General features: G+C 39.9%; 2 protein-coding genes across 3 annotated transcripts; one reads left to right on the top strand and one right to left on the bottom strand.

Moving 5' to 3' along the window:
- Positions 1–938: 938 nt before the first annotated feature.
- Positions 939–5,219, top strand: LOC120045012 (serine/arginine-rich splicing factor 9-like). Of its 2 annotated transcripts, none has more exons than XM_038989823.1 (5): positions 939–1,031; positions 2,792–2,971; positions 3,158–3,342; positions 4,125–4,297; positions 4,415–5,219. In XM_038989823.1, exons 2-5 carry the CDS (start codon positions 2,814–2,816, stop codon positions 4,646–4,648), a joined length of 750 nt encoding a protein of 249 aa, XP_038845751.1. In that variant the 5' UTR covers positions 939–1,031; positions 2,792–2,813; the 3' UTR covers positions 4,649–5,219. The 2 variants fall into 2 exon arrangements, with proteins under 2 accessions (XP_038845751.1, XP_038845752.1); XM_038989824.1 differs by having other exon boundaries at positions 949–1,031; positions 2,795–2,971.
- LOC120045013 (TP53-regulated inhibitor of apoptosis 1-like) lies at positions 5,089–6,655 on the bottom strand. Its single transcript, XM_038989825.1, has 2 exons — positions 6,393–6,655; positions 5,089–6,019 (listed from the first exon to the last, which is right to left on the bottom strand). The coding sequence occupies exons 1-2, from the start codon at positions 6,564–6,566 to the stop codon at positions 5,942–5,944; spliced, it is 252 nt and encodes an 83-aa protein (XP_038845753.1). The 5' UTR covers positions 6,567–6,655; the 3' UTR covers positions 5,089–5,941.
- Between the last annotated feature and the right edge of the window lie 10,701 nt (positions 6,656–17,356).

Raw genomic sequence — 17,356 nt, 5'->3', positions numbered from 1 at the left:
AGCGCTCAGGACAACAGACTGGAGTGAAGTTTCACCTTCCAACAGGACAACGACCATAAGCACACAGCCAAGACAACGCAGGAGTGCTTCGGGACAACTCTCTGAATGTCCTTGAGTGGCTCAGCCAGAACCCGGACTTGAACCCGATCGAACATCTCTGGAGAGACCTGAAAATAGCTGTGCAGCGACGCTCCCCATCCAACCTGACAGAGCTTGAGAGGATCTGCAAAGAAGAATGGGAGAAACTCCCCAAATACAGGTCTACCAAGTTTGTAGCGTCATACTCAAGAAGATTTGAGGCTGTAATCGCTGCCAAAGGTACTTAAATAAAGTACTGAGTAAAGGGTCTGAACACTTTTGTAAATGTAATATTTCAGTTGTTTCTTTTTAAATAAAATTTCTTAAAACCTGTTTTTGCTTTGTCATTGTGGGGTATTGTGTGTCGATTGTTGAGGGAAAAAACGATTTAATCAATTTTAGAATAAGGCTGTAACGTATCAAAATATGGGAAAAGTCAAGGGGTCGGAATACTTTCCGAATGCACTGTATTTTCAACATAATTTTGCTTACTGGGAAGGCATAACAGAAACATGGACAGAATATTGACAGAATCATAAAATGTCTTGAATAGGCCAGTCAAGAAGATTGACATGAAATTAGTGTAAATTATCTGATGATAGACAGCATAGGCCTATAGAAGTTCAATATCATCAGATAATTTTTTTGTCAATCTTCTGTACTGTCATTTAATCCATAGCTTCTAACTGTAACTTAATTTGAGAGTGATTATTCGCCAGCCCCATCCAACCATCAATTCACTACACAAAGTGGCAGGGTCAGTTTGTCGAAATTACAGATTGTGCCATGCCTTCAAAGGGAAGATTTTTTTGATTAGCCTGCCCTATGCAAATGCATTAGTCTCAAAAGTGGGCGGGTATTTCTGACGTAGCGAACCAGAGACAACTCGAGCTGACTTCCTGCTTTGAGACTGCTCGATAGTCTTCCACATATTTTCCAAAAATTACTCTGAGGTATGTCTGAAATTATGTTTTTAATAGCAAATAATTTGTTATTCATAAAGGTTAATAACCGATCTAAATACTTGTTGATATTTACACTTTAAAATTAAAGAGAGGACTAGACTATAGCTAACGTTAGCATGGACGGAAACAACAAGAGGACTAAAGTTAGCTAGCTAGCTCGAACTAGAGTTGAACGTCGCTACCAAGCTAGCCAGTTAATCGTTCACGTATTATAGTGTTATAACACATTTTCGGACCTAGCGAACTGTAGATATAATAACGTTATCTAGTTAATCGAATTCAATAGGGGGGAAAAGCATATTCAAAAGCATGTTTTGTCGAATGCAAACACATAGCTAGCTAACTAACATTAGTATTATCATGGCTCCATTGTGTTCTCGAGAGCTAACACATAGGTAGCTAGCCATGTTGTTAGCTTAGCATGCTAACTTTATTTAGCGGGCTGACTTGTTTCTGACTGTGTGTACTTGTAACTGCCAGACCTTGTCTGCATTCCAAACACTTAAGACACACCCTATTCCCTCAGCCCTCAAAGTAAGTGGACACTTCTGATGACGTCTGACGAGTATACACTTGCAGGTTGAGGGGGGAAGGAATTATTTTTAAATGGACCGCCCTTGCCCGGAAATTCGTCAGTCATTCATGCCGCGATGATTGTGTTTTCAGCCACCGGTAGCGTGTGGGTGCTTTATATACGCTACGGTAATTTATTATTGCATGTCTATTTACTATATAATTATTATTATACGCCTACTGTATGACAGCTAGCAAATGAATTAGCTATCTAACGTTAGCCTGCCTAGCTACTTCTGAAGAAGGAAAATGTTTATTTCTACAATTTCCTAAAGCTAACCAAACAAAAGCATCATTACTTTTATGAGACGTGTGGGCATTAGTAGCACAATTTCTATCTTATTTACATTCGCTTTTACTTACACTTGTATGTTGTCTCCATATTGAGGTTTTAAGGTTTGGCAGACTTTTCTTAGCGGATGTATAATCATCGAACATTTTATTATGGGGCGTGTCAGGCCCCGAAGTGAACATAATTGTACACTCGCAAACTCCATTAAAAACGAGGGCTGAGGGGCTTACGTTGCAAATTTCCCTTGCTAGACCGCGGGGATTCACCCAAGGGCTAAGGGTTTAGGGCCGAGGGCTGTCTACTTTGAGTTTGAAACGTAGCCTTTCTTTAGATTTTGCCTTCTAGTAAGCTAACTGTAGCTCGCCTCTTTTTGCTACATAACCTATCGAAGTGGTTTGTTATGATATGTCACATTGAAGGAAGGTCAGTAGTACCAGAAATACATTAAATGTCTTAAAGAAAGTATTTCTGGTAGTACTAGTTAGTTAGCCACTAACTAGTGCATGTTCAAAATACTTCTGCTAGATAATAGTCCAAGGCATTCATCAGCATTATCCTGTGTTCTAAAGCTTTCAGACTGGTCCAAGGTGCTGTGCCGATTATATTGAACTCAACATGTACTACTCCTGCTCCACAAAGATTCTAGATTTTTCCAAATTAAAACATTAGAAGAGGATGGATTGGGACTAGGATTAGGATACGGATTCTATGCAATTTAAAAGCACTAGAAGAGGACGGATTAGGATACGGATTCTAGATTTTTTTTATTTATTTAAAGCATTAGAAGAGGATGGACTAGGATTAGGATACGGATAATCTCCACCATTGTTCTTGGAATCGATCAGTGAGTTTGAAGCCTGCAGGTGCCTTCGGTTTATTTTAGCAGGACCTAACCAATACCAACAATGACTGATGGAAGGATCTACGTGGGAAATCTTCCAATGGACGTCCAGGAGAAGGACATAGAGGATCTCTTCTTCAAATATGGAAAAATCCGGGATATCGAACTAAAGAATAACAGGGGAACCATCCCTTTTGCTTTTGTTCGCTTCGATGATCCACGGTGAGTTCCAGGGATGATCTAGTGCGTGTACAAGTCCAATCACAATTCCTGGCTGTTTGGCAAGCTGTTCTCCTCTGATTTAGTAACATCACCAGGGACTGACCTCAGGGAACGGATGGAGAAGGCGTTGCCAAGTGTATTTCCCTTAGGCAAGTAAGTAAGGAGTTCTGTGCTCTCTTCTCTTAGGGATGCGGAAGACGCGGTCTATGGAAGGAATGGATATGGATTCGGAGACTCCAAGCTGCGTGTAGAATACCCTCGCTCCTCTGGCGCCAAATTTAGTGGCCCTATGGGAGGAGGAGAAGGAGGGGGTCCTAGGGGGAGGTTTGGGCCCCCAACTCGGAGATCTGAGTTCCGGGTGATAGTGACTGGTAGGTGGACGTTCTGAGTCGTAGGAAGTGTTATTTTTGTCTATCTCTTGGCGGACTGGAAGTCAAGGGGACTAAGTGGAGGTCAAGTCAGCTGCCCAAAACAAACACGAGCAAAACAATAAAAACTCAAACTGATCATGTTGACTGCATAAACCCAAACACCCGGCCATAGTGACTGGTAGGTGTATGTTTTATAAATCTTTGTTTTAGCCATTGCTTAGAGGTATTTTGCTATTGTATCTAGGGCCCGGGACGATACCAGTATCGCGGTACTCATTAGTGTCGTGGCAAGGAAACAACACGAAGCGTATCTTCTTTAGGAAAACAGCCCGAATGTTGAAAACAAACATCATCTTGTCATCCAGAGTCACATTTATTTTCCTAGCTATAGCACACTATTTTATATACAGCAGGTTTTTTAAAGGACTAAAGAGTTATCTGGATACTGGTATCGTCCTGGCCCTAACTGTATCGGTGTTGTATATCCTCTAGTATAGCTAGAAGAGCTTATTTCTTAGGTTTCAACACAACTGGCAGTCAGTCAGTACTTTTCTTTCAAATCAAGGGAAAATATTAGTAGTGACTGACTATTTGCATACTTATACTATCCCTCAACTTTGGCTGAAATGTAAATACAAATGTGAATTGGGTACATGCCACCTGAAACAGGTCTATAGAAACTTTACTTGAAAACTCATATTTGATGGCATCAAAAATATCACTCTTCCACTCCAACAAGCAGAGCTTTTGGTAAAATGACAATGTGCTGTATCCCCATCCAGGCTTGCCCCAAACCGGGAGCTGGCAGGATCTGAAAGACCACATGCGTGAGGCGGGGGATGTTTGTTTTGCCGACGTGCAGCGAGATGGTGAAGGAGTGGTGGAGTTTGTTCGTCGGGAGGACATGGAATACGCCCTGCGCAGACTGGACAGGACTGAGTTCCGTTCCCATCAGGTGAGTACACCTCTCCACGGTAAAACAAGACAAATATGAGTCCATTATCGAGTCAAATCAAGCTTATTCAAGCTCATGAAGGAAAACGGGTCGTTTTTAATTTGCTCTGTCTCTCAGGGGGAGACGGCGAACATTCGTGTCCACGGAGAACGTGGTGCCAGTTACGGTCGCTCGCGGTCTCGCTCCAGATCCCCCCGAGGGCGTGGCTACTCACCACCTCCTTACCAAAGCAGAGGGTCCACTCCACAGCGCTACCAGTCACCCCCACGCCGCCTTGTGTCCCGCCATAGCCCCCCAGCGAGGCGACACCCAGTACCGTACCATAGCCCGCCCCCACGCCACTATCGATAGACCAGCCGGCCATTGCACAAGAGGGCACTGATGATTAGGGGCAGTTTAATTATTATTTTTATCCCAGATCTCAAATAATTGTCCCCCTTTTGCTTGCTATGTACATTCCTTTATCAGTCACCCCTGCCCTCCTGTTGGCCTTAATATTGTTGATTTCCTTAAGCTTCAGCTCCCCATGTCAGGTCACTAGTCAGCTCAGTTCTGATGTCTGGTGAGACCATTTGTTAACATGCCAATTAACTGGTCTTGCTGCTCAAGTACATGTATGAACATTATCAGTTTGATGAACACTGCCCTGAGAAGTGCGACACCCAACAAAAACTAAATGTGAACATCTGCCTGCATCGTCTATTCCTTTTAAATGAATTGTAAGTGTGTGTGTGAACCTCTAAGAATGAATGAATACATTTGGAAATTGATTGTAATCTGGTAAACCTCTGTGAAAATCCCATGTTTTATTTTAAAGAAATATTGAACTTTAGCCAGTTCATTCCTCTGTTTTTGTAACCTGTGGTGTCTATATGCAAGCATTTTGTTTTCAATTAAAACACAAACAAACCCAACACCTGTACTCAATGGTTTGTCACATTGCAGATTAGGTTTCCTGTGACAGTGATGTCCATCCAGAGCTAAAAATATTACTTGGCAGTAATGGAACATGATTCTCCTATTTATTGTTTTGTCAATGTACATGTCAATCACAGCATTACATTGCATCATACACAGAGAGAAAAAAATCATACACTGAAAACTCTGAAGTGCAATGGAGCAAGATCTGCTCTTGCACAGTGTAAACCAAATAAACGTCCTTGTATGATGTTTGAGCTTTCTCTTCTAGCCCAATGCTTCCATATTAATGCCTTCATTTGTCTTGAGGGACATTAAGCCGGGGCACTCTTATAGTAGGCGTCAATAATTCTATAACTGAAAAAAATGAAACTCCCTTTGCAAAGCATCATAGTCCTTTACAATGAATGAGTATCTGATGTGACCACCACTTTACATGCATCTTGTGACCATGGATATTTATTGGCCTGACCCAAATGTCTGGATTCATAGCTTCCACTTGTAATCCATGCCCAACATACAAATTACAAAACCCATCGTCATGTAATTTAGCATGTTGGAGCCTTCATATGAATGCTCATTAGTCTCCACATTAGAAGGACAGTGACCTTAAACAAAACCCAATCCAAGATAAAAGGGTGGAAACCCTGTCCATGGCAAGCCCAGTGAGCATTGCAAGTGAGTCACAGAGCATAATGTTGTTGGGGAGATCATCCATCGCATCTGTCAGCTGTCTGGTTTCTCTTTATTGGGGCCCATGAATTCTACACCATCAATGGGAATGTTCTTTTCTTTGATGGCCTTCTGCAAATACAAGCACAACATATGTAGTTGTATCATTAGATTAGACACTTGCATCCAACATTTAAAAATACTAAATAATAATGGATTCTGAGAAGACAATAGGCCTATATCATGAATTGAGGATATTTATTTCCAATACATAGATGTCCATAAGTCAAAGATGTTTTATAACAAAGTAGCTAAGTTTCCCCTTGCATCTGTGCTTCAGTCCTTTGAATAATATACTTCTGGGGCCTAATATGACAGCTGACACAATGCTGTTGCATCATGGCTGTTTTGGTTACCTAGAAGTAAGGTACAGCATCAATGAGTGGTGATTATGAGCAGATAGCTAGCTAACAACATTTGTCCGTGTTTGATCAAATCTATTTACCTGGACACAGTGCTGATATTTCTTGAACATTTCGGTACAGGGATCACCGCTTCGATCTTCCTTCAAGAATTTCTCAGCAAACCAACGGTTAAAACACTGGTCATATTCCCGTTTTAGATCAGTGCAGCCCTCTCCAACACTATTCATCTTCAAGACAGAATAACCATAGAACATATGAGAATAAGAAATAAAGTTTACGGTCAATTATTTCAGCTTAAGTGTCTCTTCCGCACAGCTCGCTTGACTTTCCTTGAACCATGTGGTCTGATTGGCCAGACAGCACGGCGTATATTGATGACGTAATTGAATAAGCGACACATCGTAAATCTACACTACACCTTGCGAAGCAAATGCTCCAACTTCAATCTTCGACATACTTATTATTATTATTAATTAGCACGATACTCCTCTTACACAGTTCAAACTAGAAACGCCGTTCAAACTTTAAAACGTGCAGGATGGCCATGCTTGAGTTTCTTGTATACTGTTTTAAAAAAAAATTTTTTTTAAATGTTAAACATTTGTTTTTTGTTTTTCATCCCCTTGTATGGGACTTCCTCAAGATTCTAAAAGGCCACATTGTGACATCAATTACAATTTACATTCACTGTAAATGCAATAATGCAACTTTTGACACAAATCAGCTACTTTGACCACTTTGCAACAAAAGTTAGAGCGTTTACAGCTTTGTCTACTTCTCTGCTACTCAAATCTGGCGGTTGAAAGTAAAATGATATTCTGATAAAAAAGTTATAGCTGTTTTAGTAACCACATCAACATTTTCTCTAACTTTTGTAAACTGCTGTTTCGACCACTACCCCAACAAGTTAACTTTTTGTCTAGAGGGTGTGAAATCTTCGTCTACTTCTGTTGTTCATATCTGTTCTCGGAACCATAATATTCACTACGGACTTATGGTACAGCTGTTTTAGTAACTACATTACCACATTTTCTCCCAAACAACTGCCGTTTTGACCACTGCCCCAACAAGTCAGACAAAAACATTGAGTGTATGAAATCTTCCCCTACTTCTCTGCTTTTCAAATCTGAAAACGGATTAGGAATAGTGTCTACCAATCTGTAGATAGAGCTTTTTTTAAACCCATCAACTGCTCTCTAGGTTTCTTCCTAGGTTCTGGCCTTTCTAGGGAGTTTTTCCTAGCCACCGTGCTTCTACACCTGCATTGGTTGCTGTTGGGGTTTTAGGCTGGGTTTCTGTACAGCACTTTGAGATATCAGCTGATGTAAGAAGGGCTTTATAAATAAATTTGATTTGATCACCACTACCTTGGTTTATTGTAGTCCAGTTCTTTCTCTAAGCTCAGGTTTCCATACTAGCTACCTAGCATACTAGTTCAAATAGTTAACAAGTTATTCATATCACTACTCTATTTGTTTTATTGTTATTTTATTTTTTTCAAGTTATACAACATTTTGAATTCAATGCACTAAATATTGTATCCCTAAATGCCAGGGTTTTACGAAACATAACTACAAGAAAAACACTTTCTTTAATGTTGTAAATACTCCAATGCATATCTCATTCTATTCCAGGAAACTCAACAACAAAAAACGTATAGTTTTTGGAAATCACAATGTGGAAATAATGTTAGTTAGTCATGGGTCTAATCACTCAGCTGGTACTATGATATTGCTTCATAAGCTTAGAGGCAATATTTCAGAGTCATGTGTGTCCAAAGATGGGAGATGGGTTATTTTGATCTCCAAACTAGATGCTTGTTTTATTATATGCAATGTGTATGGGTACAATTCTCACACCTCAAATAACAGTTTATTTTTGGATCTTGCTGATAAGCTTACTGAGCTGCAAAACAAGTATACAAATGCATGGCTTATAATAGCTGGAGACTTTAATTAAACTCCTGATAACTTTTTAGATAGATTTCCACCTAGAATAGCTCAAAGATAACAGAATAGTGACATTATCACTTCATTTTGCAGTAAACTGACAGTGGTTGATACATGCCATTTCTTTAATTCAAACTTAAACAAATACATCTGGTGTAATAGGTCAATGATGATCAGATCCAAAATTGATCTGTTTCTCATTTCTCCCCCACTTTTACAGTATGTACAGGAAGTAAGTCATAAACATTCTCCTTCGACTGATCATAAAAATATATTATTGAAGTTAGAATGTTCTGAAAAATCCAGTGGCATTTGAGCATACTGGAAACTTAATAATTCACTCCTAAATGATCCAGCCTTTAAAAAGAGCATAAATAACTTGATCATAGACTCGTTTAATTCAAATGATTTCGAACCAAAGCATGGAAGTAACTGGGAAATATTTAAATTCAAAGTAAGCTCTATTGCCATTACACACTGTAAGGAACTAAAGAGGCAAAACTGTTTGAAAGAAGATGAGCCTATGAATAAATTGAATGTTCTTTTAGAAAAGGATACCCTTAAAGCAGAGAAAGAAACAGATAAGAACTAGTTCAAATGTACATTGATTTAGCTAAAGGGGCCTTTATTAGATCTGGAGCAAAATGGGTTGAGGAGGGTGAGAAAAACACTAGTTATTTTTTTGCACTTGAAAAAAGAAACTATAAGAGAAAATATCTTTCTGCCTTAAATATTGACAATAGATTGTGTAAATACCAAGATCATCTCTAGCTATGTGTATTCTTTCTATGAACATCTATATAAATCTAATTTGAATGGGATTGAATATGAACGTTTTATGAAACATGTCCATGGTCATATTCCAATTATTTCTGATGAGTTCAAGTCCATATGTGAAGATTAGTTTTCTATAGAACAGATTAGAGATGCGCTTCAATCTATGAAGGGCAAAAACCTGGAACAGACGGTCTTTCTGTGGAATTGTATTTACACTTTTGGGAACATTTAGAGGGACCAGTATTCAACATGTTCCAAGAATGTCTAGCTAATGGTGAGCTGATTACTTCCATGAAACAAGGGGTTATTTCCTTAATACCAAAACCTGATAAAGATTCCCTTTTCATAGATAATTGGATACCTTTTAAATGATTATATACATTATAAATGGATCACTTTTGCACATTCTAATAAACTTTAAATGGGCCTAAACCACCTTATTAATGAAACCCAAACTGGTTTTGTGAAAAGATCTCCAAATTAGCTGTAACAGGTTAGTTTTAGATTTGATTGATTACGCAGATTCAATTGACCCAGAGGCTATTATTTTATTCCTCGACTTTTGTAAAGCATTTGATACAATTGAACATAAATTCCTAATACATTCGTTGTACACTTTTGGTTTCGGGACTAGCTTTGTCTCGGTTATCAATACTTTTTATAGAGATATTAATAGTTCTATGATTAATCGTAACGCATTTAAAATATGTAATATTCACCGTAGTGTACACCATGGTTTCCCTATTTCACCTTTCTTATTCCTTTTAGTTGTAGAATTACCATCTATTAGCATTTTAAACAACCCTGAATTAAAAGACAATTCAATATTTTGAAAATAAAAAATCTAAATTAGCAGACGATACAGCTCGGTTTCAAGGATCAAGTTGCTATTGCACTTAATATTATCAAATCATTCTCTTCTGCTTCTGGTCTGGAACTTAACTTCAATAAATGCGAAATATTGTCCATACATAACTCCAATTACCAATCTGTTGAGAATATTCCAGTGTAAAATCATGTGAAATATTTAGGGGTGCACATGGCATAAAAAAACATATTGTCCATCAACAGCTCAATATCTCTCAGAGATGAATGAAAACAAAATCCATCTTTAATAACTGGCTCCAGCGTGACCTCTCTCTGAAATGCAATAAAAAAAAAAACTAAATAGTAGTGGACACTCCGTGCTTTTAGGGCACATAATGCAATTCTTCAGAAAATGGGCGTGGCTTTAACATTTTCCGATTTGAAGAAAATGTCGGAAAATATGCAGCCGAAGTCCAACGAGAGCGGATACAAATTCATTGCTTTAACTAATTATGACAAATGTTAACAAAATGTTGAGCAATGTAATAAATTAATGACTTTTCAAATAAGTGACATTACACGTTATGTTGGCTGACAATTTGTTAGCTATGCTATCCTTACGAACTGCGTAGCATTACAGCAGTATGTACCGGTATGTTAACTAGTTAACGTTACCTTTATTTTATCATAAATGCCTGATTGGGGGAGTGCTGCAGAGATTGGTTTCCCTTCTGGAAGGTTCTCCCATCTACACAGAGGAACTCTGAAGCCCTGTCAGAGTGACCATTGGGTTCTTGGTCACCTCTCTGACCAAGGCCCTTCTCCCCCGATTGCTCAGTTTGGCGGCCAGCTCTAGGAAGAGTCATGGTGGTTCCAAACTTTTTCCAATTAAGAATGATGGAGGCCACTGTTCTTGGGGACCTTCAATGCCGCAGAAATGTTTTGGTACCCTTCCCCAGATATGTGCCTCGACACAATCCTGTCTCGGAGCGTTACGAACAATTCTTTCACCTCATGGCTTGGTTTTTGCTCTGACATGCACTGTCAACTGTGTGACCTTTATATAAACAGATGTGTGCCTTTCCAAACCATGTCCAATCTAGTGAATTTACCACAGGTGAACTCCAATCAAGTTCTAGAAACATCTCAAGGATGATAAATGGAAACAGGATGCACCTGAATTCAATATCGAGTCTCATAGCAAAGGTTCTGAATACTTATGTAAATAAGGTATTTCTGTTTTTTATTTTTAATACATTTGCAAACATTTCCAAAAACCTGTTTTCGCTTTGTCATTATGGGGTATTGAGTGTTGATTGATGACGAACATTTTTTATTTAATCAATTTTAGAATAAGGCTGAAACTTAACAAAATGTGGAAAAAGGGAAGGGGTCTGAATACTTTCCGAATGCACTGTAGTTGAACAGTTTTGAACAAAACAATTTCTTCCAAAATGAAGAAGTAGCAAGAGAGAGATTTCACTTTCATTTTCACTTAGCTAGCAAATGCAGCTAGCTAGTTTTGCCTACTCAAATACCCTGCTCAAACAGAGGGATGCTATGTTAGCTAGCTGGGTATGACTATCCAAGATAACACTGGAACTCTTCCAAGTCAAGGTAAGCTTTAGGTTTTACTAATTTATTGCCACCGGGGACCACCGATGTAACTGCTTACTGGCTGTACACCGTAACTTTACTGCATGATTGTAGCGGGTTTAATAACACATTAGTTCTATTAGCTAAGTTGACTATGACTTTACTTTAGCCAATATAGTGACAACATGTAGGCTATGTGTAGCAGTTATGATATGGTTTGGCTTGGAAAGGTTTTTCGCCTGGTCACATACAGCTGATGTGTTGTGCATTGAAGTCCACAAGCGAAGGGACAATGTGAGGGGAGGAGAGTGCATAGATGCGAGAATGAATACAACATGGCTGCAATGAAAGTGAACTGTGTTTACTCGTGATCATGGGTGTATTCATTGCGCCGATTCTGTTGAAAAACATTTCTCAATTTGTCCAATAGAAACTCTCTTTTGCAACTGTTGGACTAATGATTACACCCCGTATCAGCTAGATGCAGGCAAGAGTCTGCAAGGCGGTATTGAATGTGTCAACGTTTGTCCATGTCTCATTCTGTCACCTCAATTTTTTTCTCTCGACCTGTGTCCACCTACTTTGTAAACTTTCCTTCGTAGGCTAGGTTGTAGCAACCTCATGATGGGTAAATGGAAAATGTGGGTTCCATGTAGTAGCCTAAACCAATAGCTGTTACATTGAACTGGGTGAATGGAATATGAATGACAGTCATCCAATATGCTGTAAAAGGCCATGCTCATGAAGAAAAAAAATCGCCCTCCCTCATCTTAAACGGCACTGACCCAGTGTTGCCAACTTAGCGCCTTTGTCGCTATATTTAGTGAGTATTCAGACCCCTCTAGCGACACATTTTCAAAATATCAACTAGCGACAAATCTAGCAACTTTTTATGGTGTTATTGGAGACTTTTGGAGACTGACATGAAAGCACATATCGTTCTTACTCTTCTCAACGAGCAGCAGGTGCTGCCGTGGGCCCCACCCGGGCCCCACCCCGTCCCAAAGCACTCACAGACGGCCCAGTCCTCGCGCAGGAGATGTTCACCCCTCAGTGTCCAGACCTCAGCCGCTAGCTGATTCCGCCCTGGCTTACATTCAGGGCGGGATGTAAATGTAAAATGTTCTTTGTCTAAAATAAATCACTGCACAAAAATAAATCACTGCATTTGACTCACACAGCCTCAGTCACTTACTCACCTTGTCCACTGTGTGTGTGCCTCTCTGTGACATAAGCTAAACATCTAGCTGGCTAGCTCATCATGTCTCAGTCTAAACTGTACACTCAAAAATACAGAAAGGAGTGGGAATCAACCCCTGAATTCAAAGGCTGGTTGAAGCCGTTTATTGGAAATGATACACGGGCATACTGCCTGTATTGTAAGGTTGATTTCTACACCAAACTTAGTGATGTAAAAAAACACATGGCAACTCAAAAACATGCTCAAAAGGCAAAGCCTTTCCACCCAAAACAAGCTGCCATTTATGGTTTTTAAAAAAATACTCCGCAAAAAAGGCTGAGGCCACCATGGCATTAGCTATCGCTGAACACTGTTCCATGCTGGCATGTGATGTTACGGCTCTCGTCGAAAGGAGTGGACCAAAGCGCAGCGTGGAAAGTGTTCATGATTTTCTATTCAAAACCACTCAAACAAAATAACGAAAGTCAAAAAACGAAAGTGAACAGTTCTGTCAGGCATAAAAACAGAAAACAAGATCCCACAAAACCCAAAAGGAAAATGACAACTTATATATGATCCCCAATCAGAGACAACGATAGACAGCTGCCTCTGATTGGGAACCATACTCAGCCAAAAACACAAAGAAATAGAAAACATAGATTTTCCCACCCGAGTCACACCCTGACCTAACCAAACAGAGAATAATAAGGATCTCTAAGGTCAGGGCGTGACATGTGATCACATTGGAGAAGCATGTAGAGCTGCTTTCTCAGACTCCACTGCTGCTACCCACTTCAAAATGCACAGGACAAAGTGCACAGAAATGATTAATGGTGTTCTAGCACCATAGTTTCTGAAAAAGTTGGTCGCAGATGTGGGTGACCAGCGTTTCAGCCTCCTCCTCGATGAGTCCACGGATGTAAGTGTTTTTAAGTACCTGGGGGTTGTGATAAGGTACTTTAGTGACACCAAGCAGACAATTGTATCAACATTTCTGGAGATGCCAAATCCATAGCCCGTGCTGTTGTGGCTTTCCTCGAGAAGTGTTGTCTTCAAAAAGAGAAACTCCTGGGGATAGGGACTGACAATGCCTCTGTTATGACGGGGATTAACAATGGGGTCCATAAAGTACTGATGGAGGAGTATGGCCTCAAATATCTTGTTCCAATTCGCTGTGTGTGACACTCTCTGCAGCTTGCTCATTTGTAGTTCTAAACATATTTTGGGTGTTTTTAACTCACTTTTTGTCTCTCCCACGACGTTATTCCTCTCTCCTACAGCGTCCATCACAATTACATGCACATGGCCAATTATGCAAATTAGGCGATGATGTCATTTAGCAACTTCTAGCGACTTTTAGGACAGCCAATAGCTACTTTCCTTACTGAGGAGTTGGCAACACTGCACTGGCCTACAAGTCCTATGCTTTTCCATTGCAGAGCGATTAGTCAATGTTGCATTACGCGAGCATCATAAAGTACTATGTTTTTGGTCACTTTACTTTTTCTGCCATGGTATTTTTCTGCCATAGTAGTGCAATGTAAAAACTACAATTTTCCTGCCATGGTAGTGACCAAAAAACATGGTATTTTTTTCATTGTACTACCATGGTACATTTTTGTAAGAGTGAAAAGCGTGACCACAATTACGAACAACAACCTACAAATATTTTGCATTTGTATTTATTAAGGAACCCCAGCAACATTAAGGCAGTTTTATACAATTTAAAATATTACATGACATGATATTTCAAATCACTTTTCACAACACATTAAGTGTGTTCCCTCAGGCCACTACTCTACTATCACATACCTACGATACAAAATCCATGTGTACGTGTGCATAGTGCGTGTCTTATCATGTGTATGTGTGTCTGAGCCTGTGTGTGTGTCTCTTCACAGTCCCTGCTGTTCCATGAGGTGTATTTGTATCTGTTTTTAAAATCTGATTCTACTGCTTGCATCAATTACCTGATGTGAAATAGAGTTCCATGTAGCCATGGCTCTATGTAGTACTGTGCGCCTCCTATAGTTTATTCTTGACTTTGATTGTGAAGAGACCTCTGGTGGCATGTCTTGTGGGGAATGCATGGGTGTCTGAGCTGTGTGCTAGTAGTTTAAACAGACACCTCAGTGCATTCAGCATGTTAACACTTCTTACAAAAACAAATAGTGATGAAGTCAATCTCTCCTCCACTTTAAGCCATGAGAGATTGACATATTATTATACATTTTGTATTTGTATTTATTATGGAACCCCATTAGCTGCTGCCAAGGCAGCAGCTTCTCTTCCTGGGGTCCAGCAAAATTAAGGCAGTTTATACAATTTTAAAAACATTACAGTACATTCACAGACTGTGTGCCCTCAGGCCCCTACTCCACCACTACCACATAGGTATATACAGTACACAATCCATGTGTACGTGTGTGTATAGTGCGTATGCTATTGTGTGTGTGTGTGTGTGTGTGTGTGTGTGTGTGTGTGTGTGTGTGTGTGTGTGTGTGTGTATGCATGCGTCTGTGCCTATGTTTGTGTTGCTTCACAGTCCCCGCTGTTCCATAAGGTGTTTTTTAATCTGTTTTTTAAATCTAATTTTACTGCTTGCATGAGTTACTTGATGTGGAATAAAGTTCCATGTAGTCATGGCTCTATTTTAGTACTGTGCGTCTTCCATTCTCTGTTCTGGACTTGGGGACTGTGAAGAGACCTCTTGTGGCATGTCCTGTGGGATATGCATGGGTGTCCGAGCTGTGCGCCAGTAGTTCAAACAGACAGCTCGGTGCATTCAACATGTCAATACCTCTCATAAATACAAGCAGTGATGAAGTCAATCTCTCCTCCACTTTGAGCCAGGAGAGATTGACATGCATATTATTAATATTAGCTCTCTGTGTACATCCAAGGTCCAGCCGTGCTGCCCTGTTCTGAACCAATTGCAATTTTCCTAAGTCCTTTTTTTGTGGCACCTGACCACACGACTGAACAGTAGTGCAGGTGCGACAAAACTAGGGCCTGTAGGACCTGCCTTGTTGACAGTGCTGTTAATCGTAAACATAGTTAAGAAAATCTTGAATTCAGAGTTTCAGAAATGTACTGTCACATCACAAGCTGTGAGTGAGCCGGTACATTGAATAGGTGCTGCATGCTGCCCTCTGGTGGTGACGACGCCTTATCATGGACATACTTCTCCCCATCTTAGCTACTGTTGTATCAATATGTTTTGACCATGACAGTTTACAATCCAGGGTAACTCCAAGCAGTTTACTCACCTCAACTTGCTCAATTTCCACATTATTTATTACAAGATTTAATTAAGGTTTAGGGTTTAGTGAATGATTTGTCCCAAATACAATGCTTTTAGTTTTGAAATATTTAGGGCCAACTTATTCCTTTCCACCCACTCTGAAACTAACTGCAACTCTTTGTTAAGTGTTGCAGTCATTTCAGTTGCTGTAGTAGCTGACAGGTATAGTGTTGAGTCATCCGCATATGGCTTTCCTCAAAGCCAGTGGCAATTCATTTGTAAAGATTGAAAAAAGTAATGGGCCTAGACAGCTGCCTTGGGGAATTCCTGATTATACCTGGATTATGTTGGAGAGGCTTCCATTAAAGAACTCCCTCTGTGTTCTGTTAGACAGGTAACTCTTTATCCACAAAATAGCAGGGGTGTAAAGCCATAACACATACAGTGCCTTCGGAAACTATTCAGACCCCTTGAATTTTTCTACATTTTGTTACATTACAGCCTTATTATAAAATAGATTTGAAAAACAATCTACACATAATACCCCATAATGATGAAGCAAAAACTGTTTTTTAGAAATGTTTGCAAATGTATTAGAAATACCTTATTTACATAGGTATTCAGACCCTTTGCTATGAGACTCAAAATTGAGCTCAGGTGCATCCTGTTTCCATTAATCAAGTTGTAGAAACATCTGAAGGATTATCAGAGTCCACCTATGGTAAATTCAATTGATTGGAAATTATTTGGAAAGGCACACATCTGTCTATATAAGGTCCCACAGTTGACAGTGCATATCAGAGCAAAAACCAAGCAATGAGGTCGAAAATATTGTCCGTAGAGCTCCGAGACAGGATTGTGTCGAGACACAGATCTGGGGAAGGGTACCCAAAAAAATCTGAGGCATTGAAGGTCCCCAAGAACACAATGGGAGAAGTTTGGAACCATCAAGTCTCTTCCTAGAGCTGAAACTGAGCAATCGGGGGAGAAGGGCCTTGATCAGGGAGGTGACCAAAAACCCGATGGTCACTCTGACAGAGCTCCAGAGTTCCTCTGTGGAGATGGGAGAACCTTCCAGAAGGACAACCATCTCTGCAGCACTCCACCAATCAGGCCTTTATGGTAGAGTGGCAGATGGAAGCCACTTCTCAGTAAAAGGCACATGACAGCCTGCTTGGAGTTTGCCAAAAGGCACCTAAAGACTCTCAGACGATGAGAAACAATATTCTCTGGTCTGAACTCTTTGGCCTGAATGCCTTTACACTTGTAAGGTAGTTGTTGTGAAATTGTTAGATTACTTGTTAGATATTACTGCATGGTCGGAACTAGAAGCACAAGCATTTAGCTACACTCGCATTAACATCTGCTAACCATGTGTATGTGACAAATAAAATTTGATTTGATTTGAAGCGTCACGCCTGGAGGAAAGCTGGCACCATCCCTACAGTGAAGCATGGTGGTGGCAGCATCATGCTGTGAGGATGTTTTTCA

Source organism: Salvelinus namaycush, chromosome 3 (assembly GCF_016432855.1).
Source record: "Salvelinus namaycush isolate Seneca chromosome 3, SaNama_1.0, whole genome shotgun sequence".
NCBI classification, from domain to species: domain Eukaryota; kingdom Metazoa; phylum Chordata; class Actinopteri; order Salmoniformes; family Salmonidae; genus Salvelinus; species Salvelinus namaycush.
This window is presented reverse-complemented; position numbering and strand designations above follow the sequence as displayed.

Bases quoted from the DNA above. Each gene is read 5' to 3' on its own strand.
- LOC120045012 (XM_038989823.1), top strand. From the start codon at position 2,814: ATGACTGATGGAAGGATCTACGTGGGAAATCTTCCAATGGACGTCCAG. The intron at 2,972-3,157 runs GTGAGTTCCAGG...CTCTTCTCTTAG, and splicing joins GTTCGCTTCGATGATCCACG to GGATGCGGAAGACGCGGTCT. The intron at 4,298-4,414 runs GTGAGTACACCT...TCTGTCTCTCAG, and splicing joins CTGAGTTCCGTTCCCATCAG to GGGGAGACGGCGAACATTCG.
- LOC120045013 (XM_038989825.1), bottom strand. From the start codon at position 6,566: ATGTTCTATGGTTATTCTGTCTTGAAGATGAATAGTGTTGGAGAGGGC. The intron at 6,020-6,392 runs GTAAATAGATTT...TTGTATTTGCAG, and splicing joins AATATCAGCACTGTGTCCAG to AAGGCCATCAAAGAAAAGAA.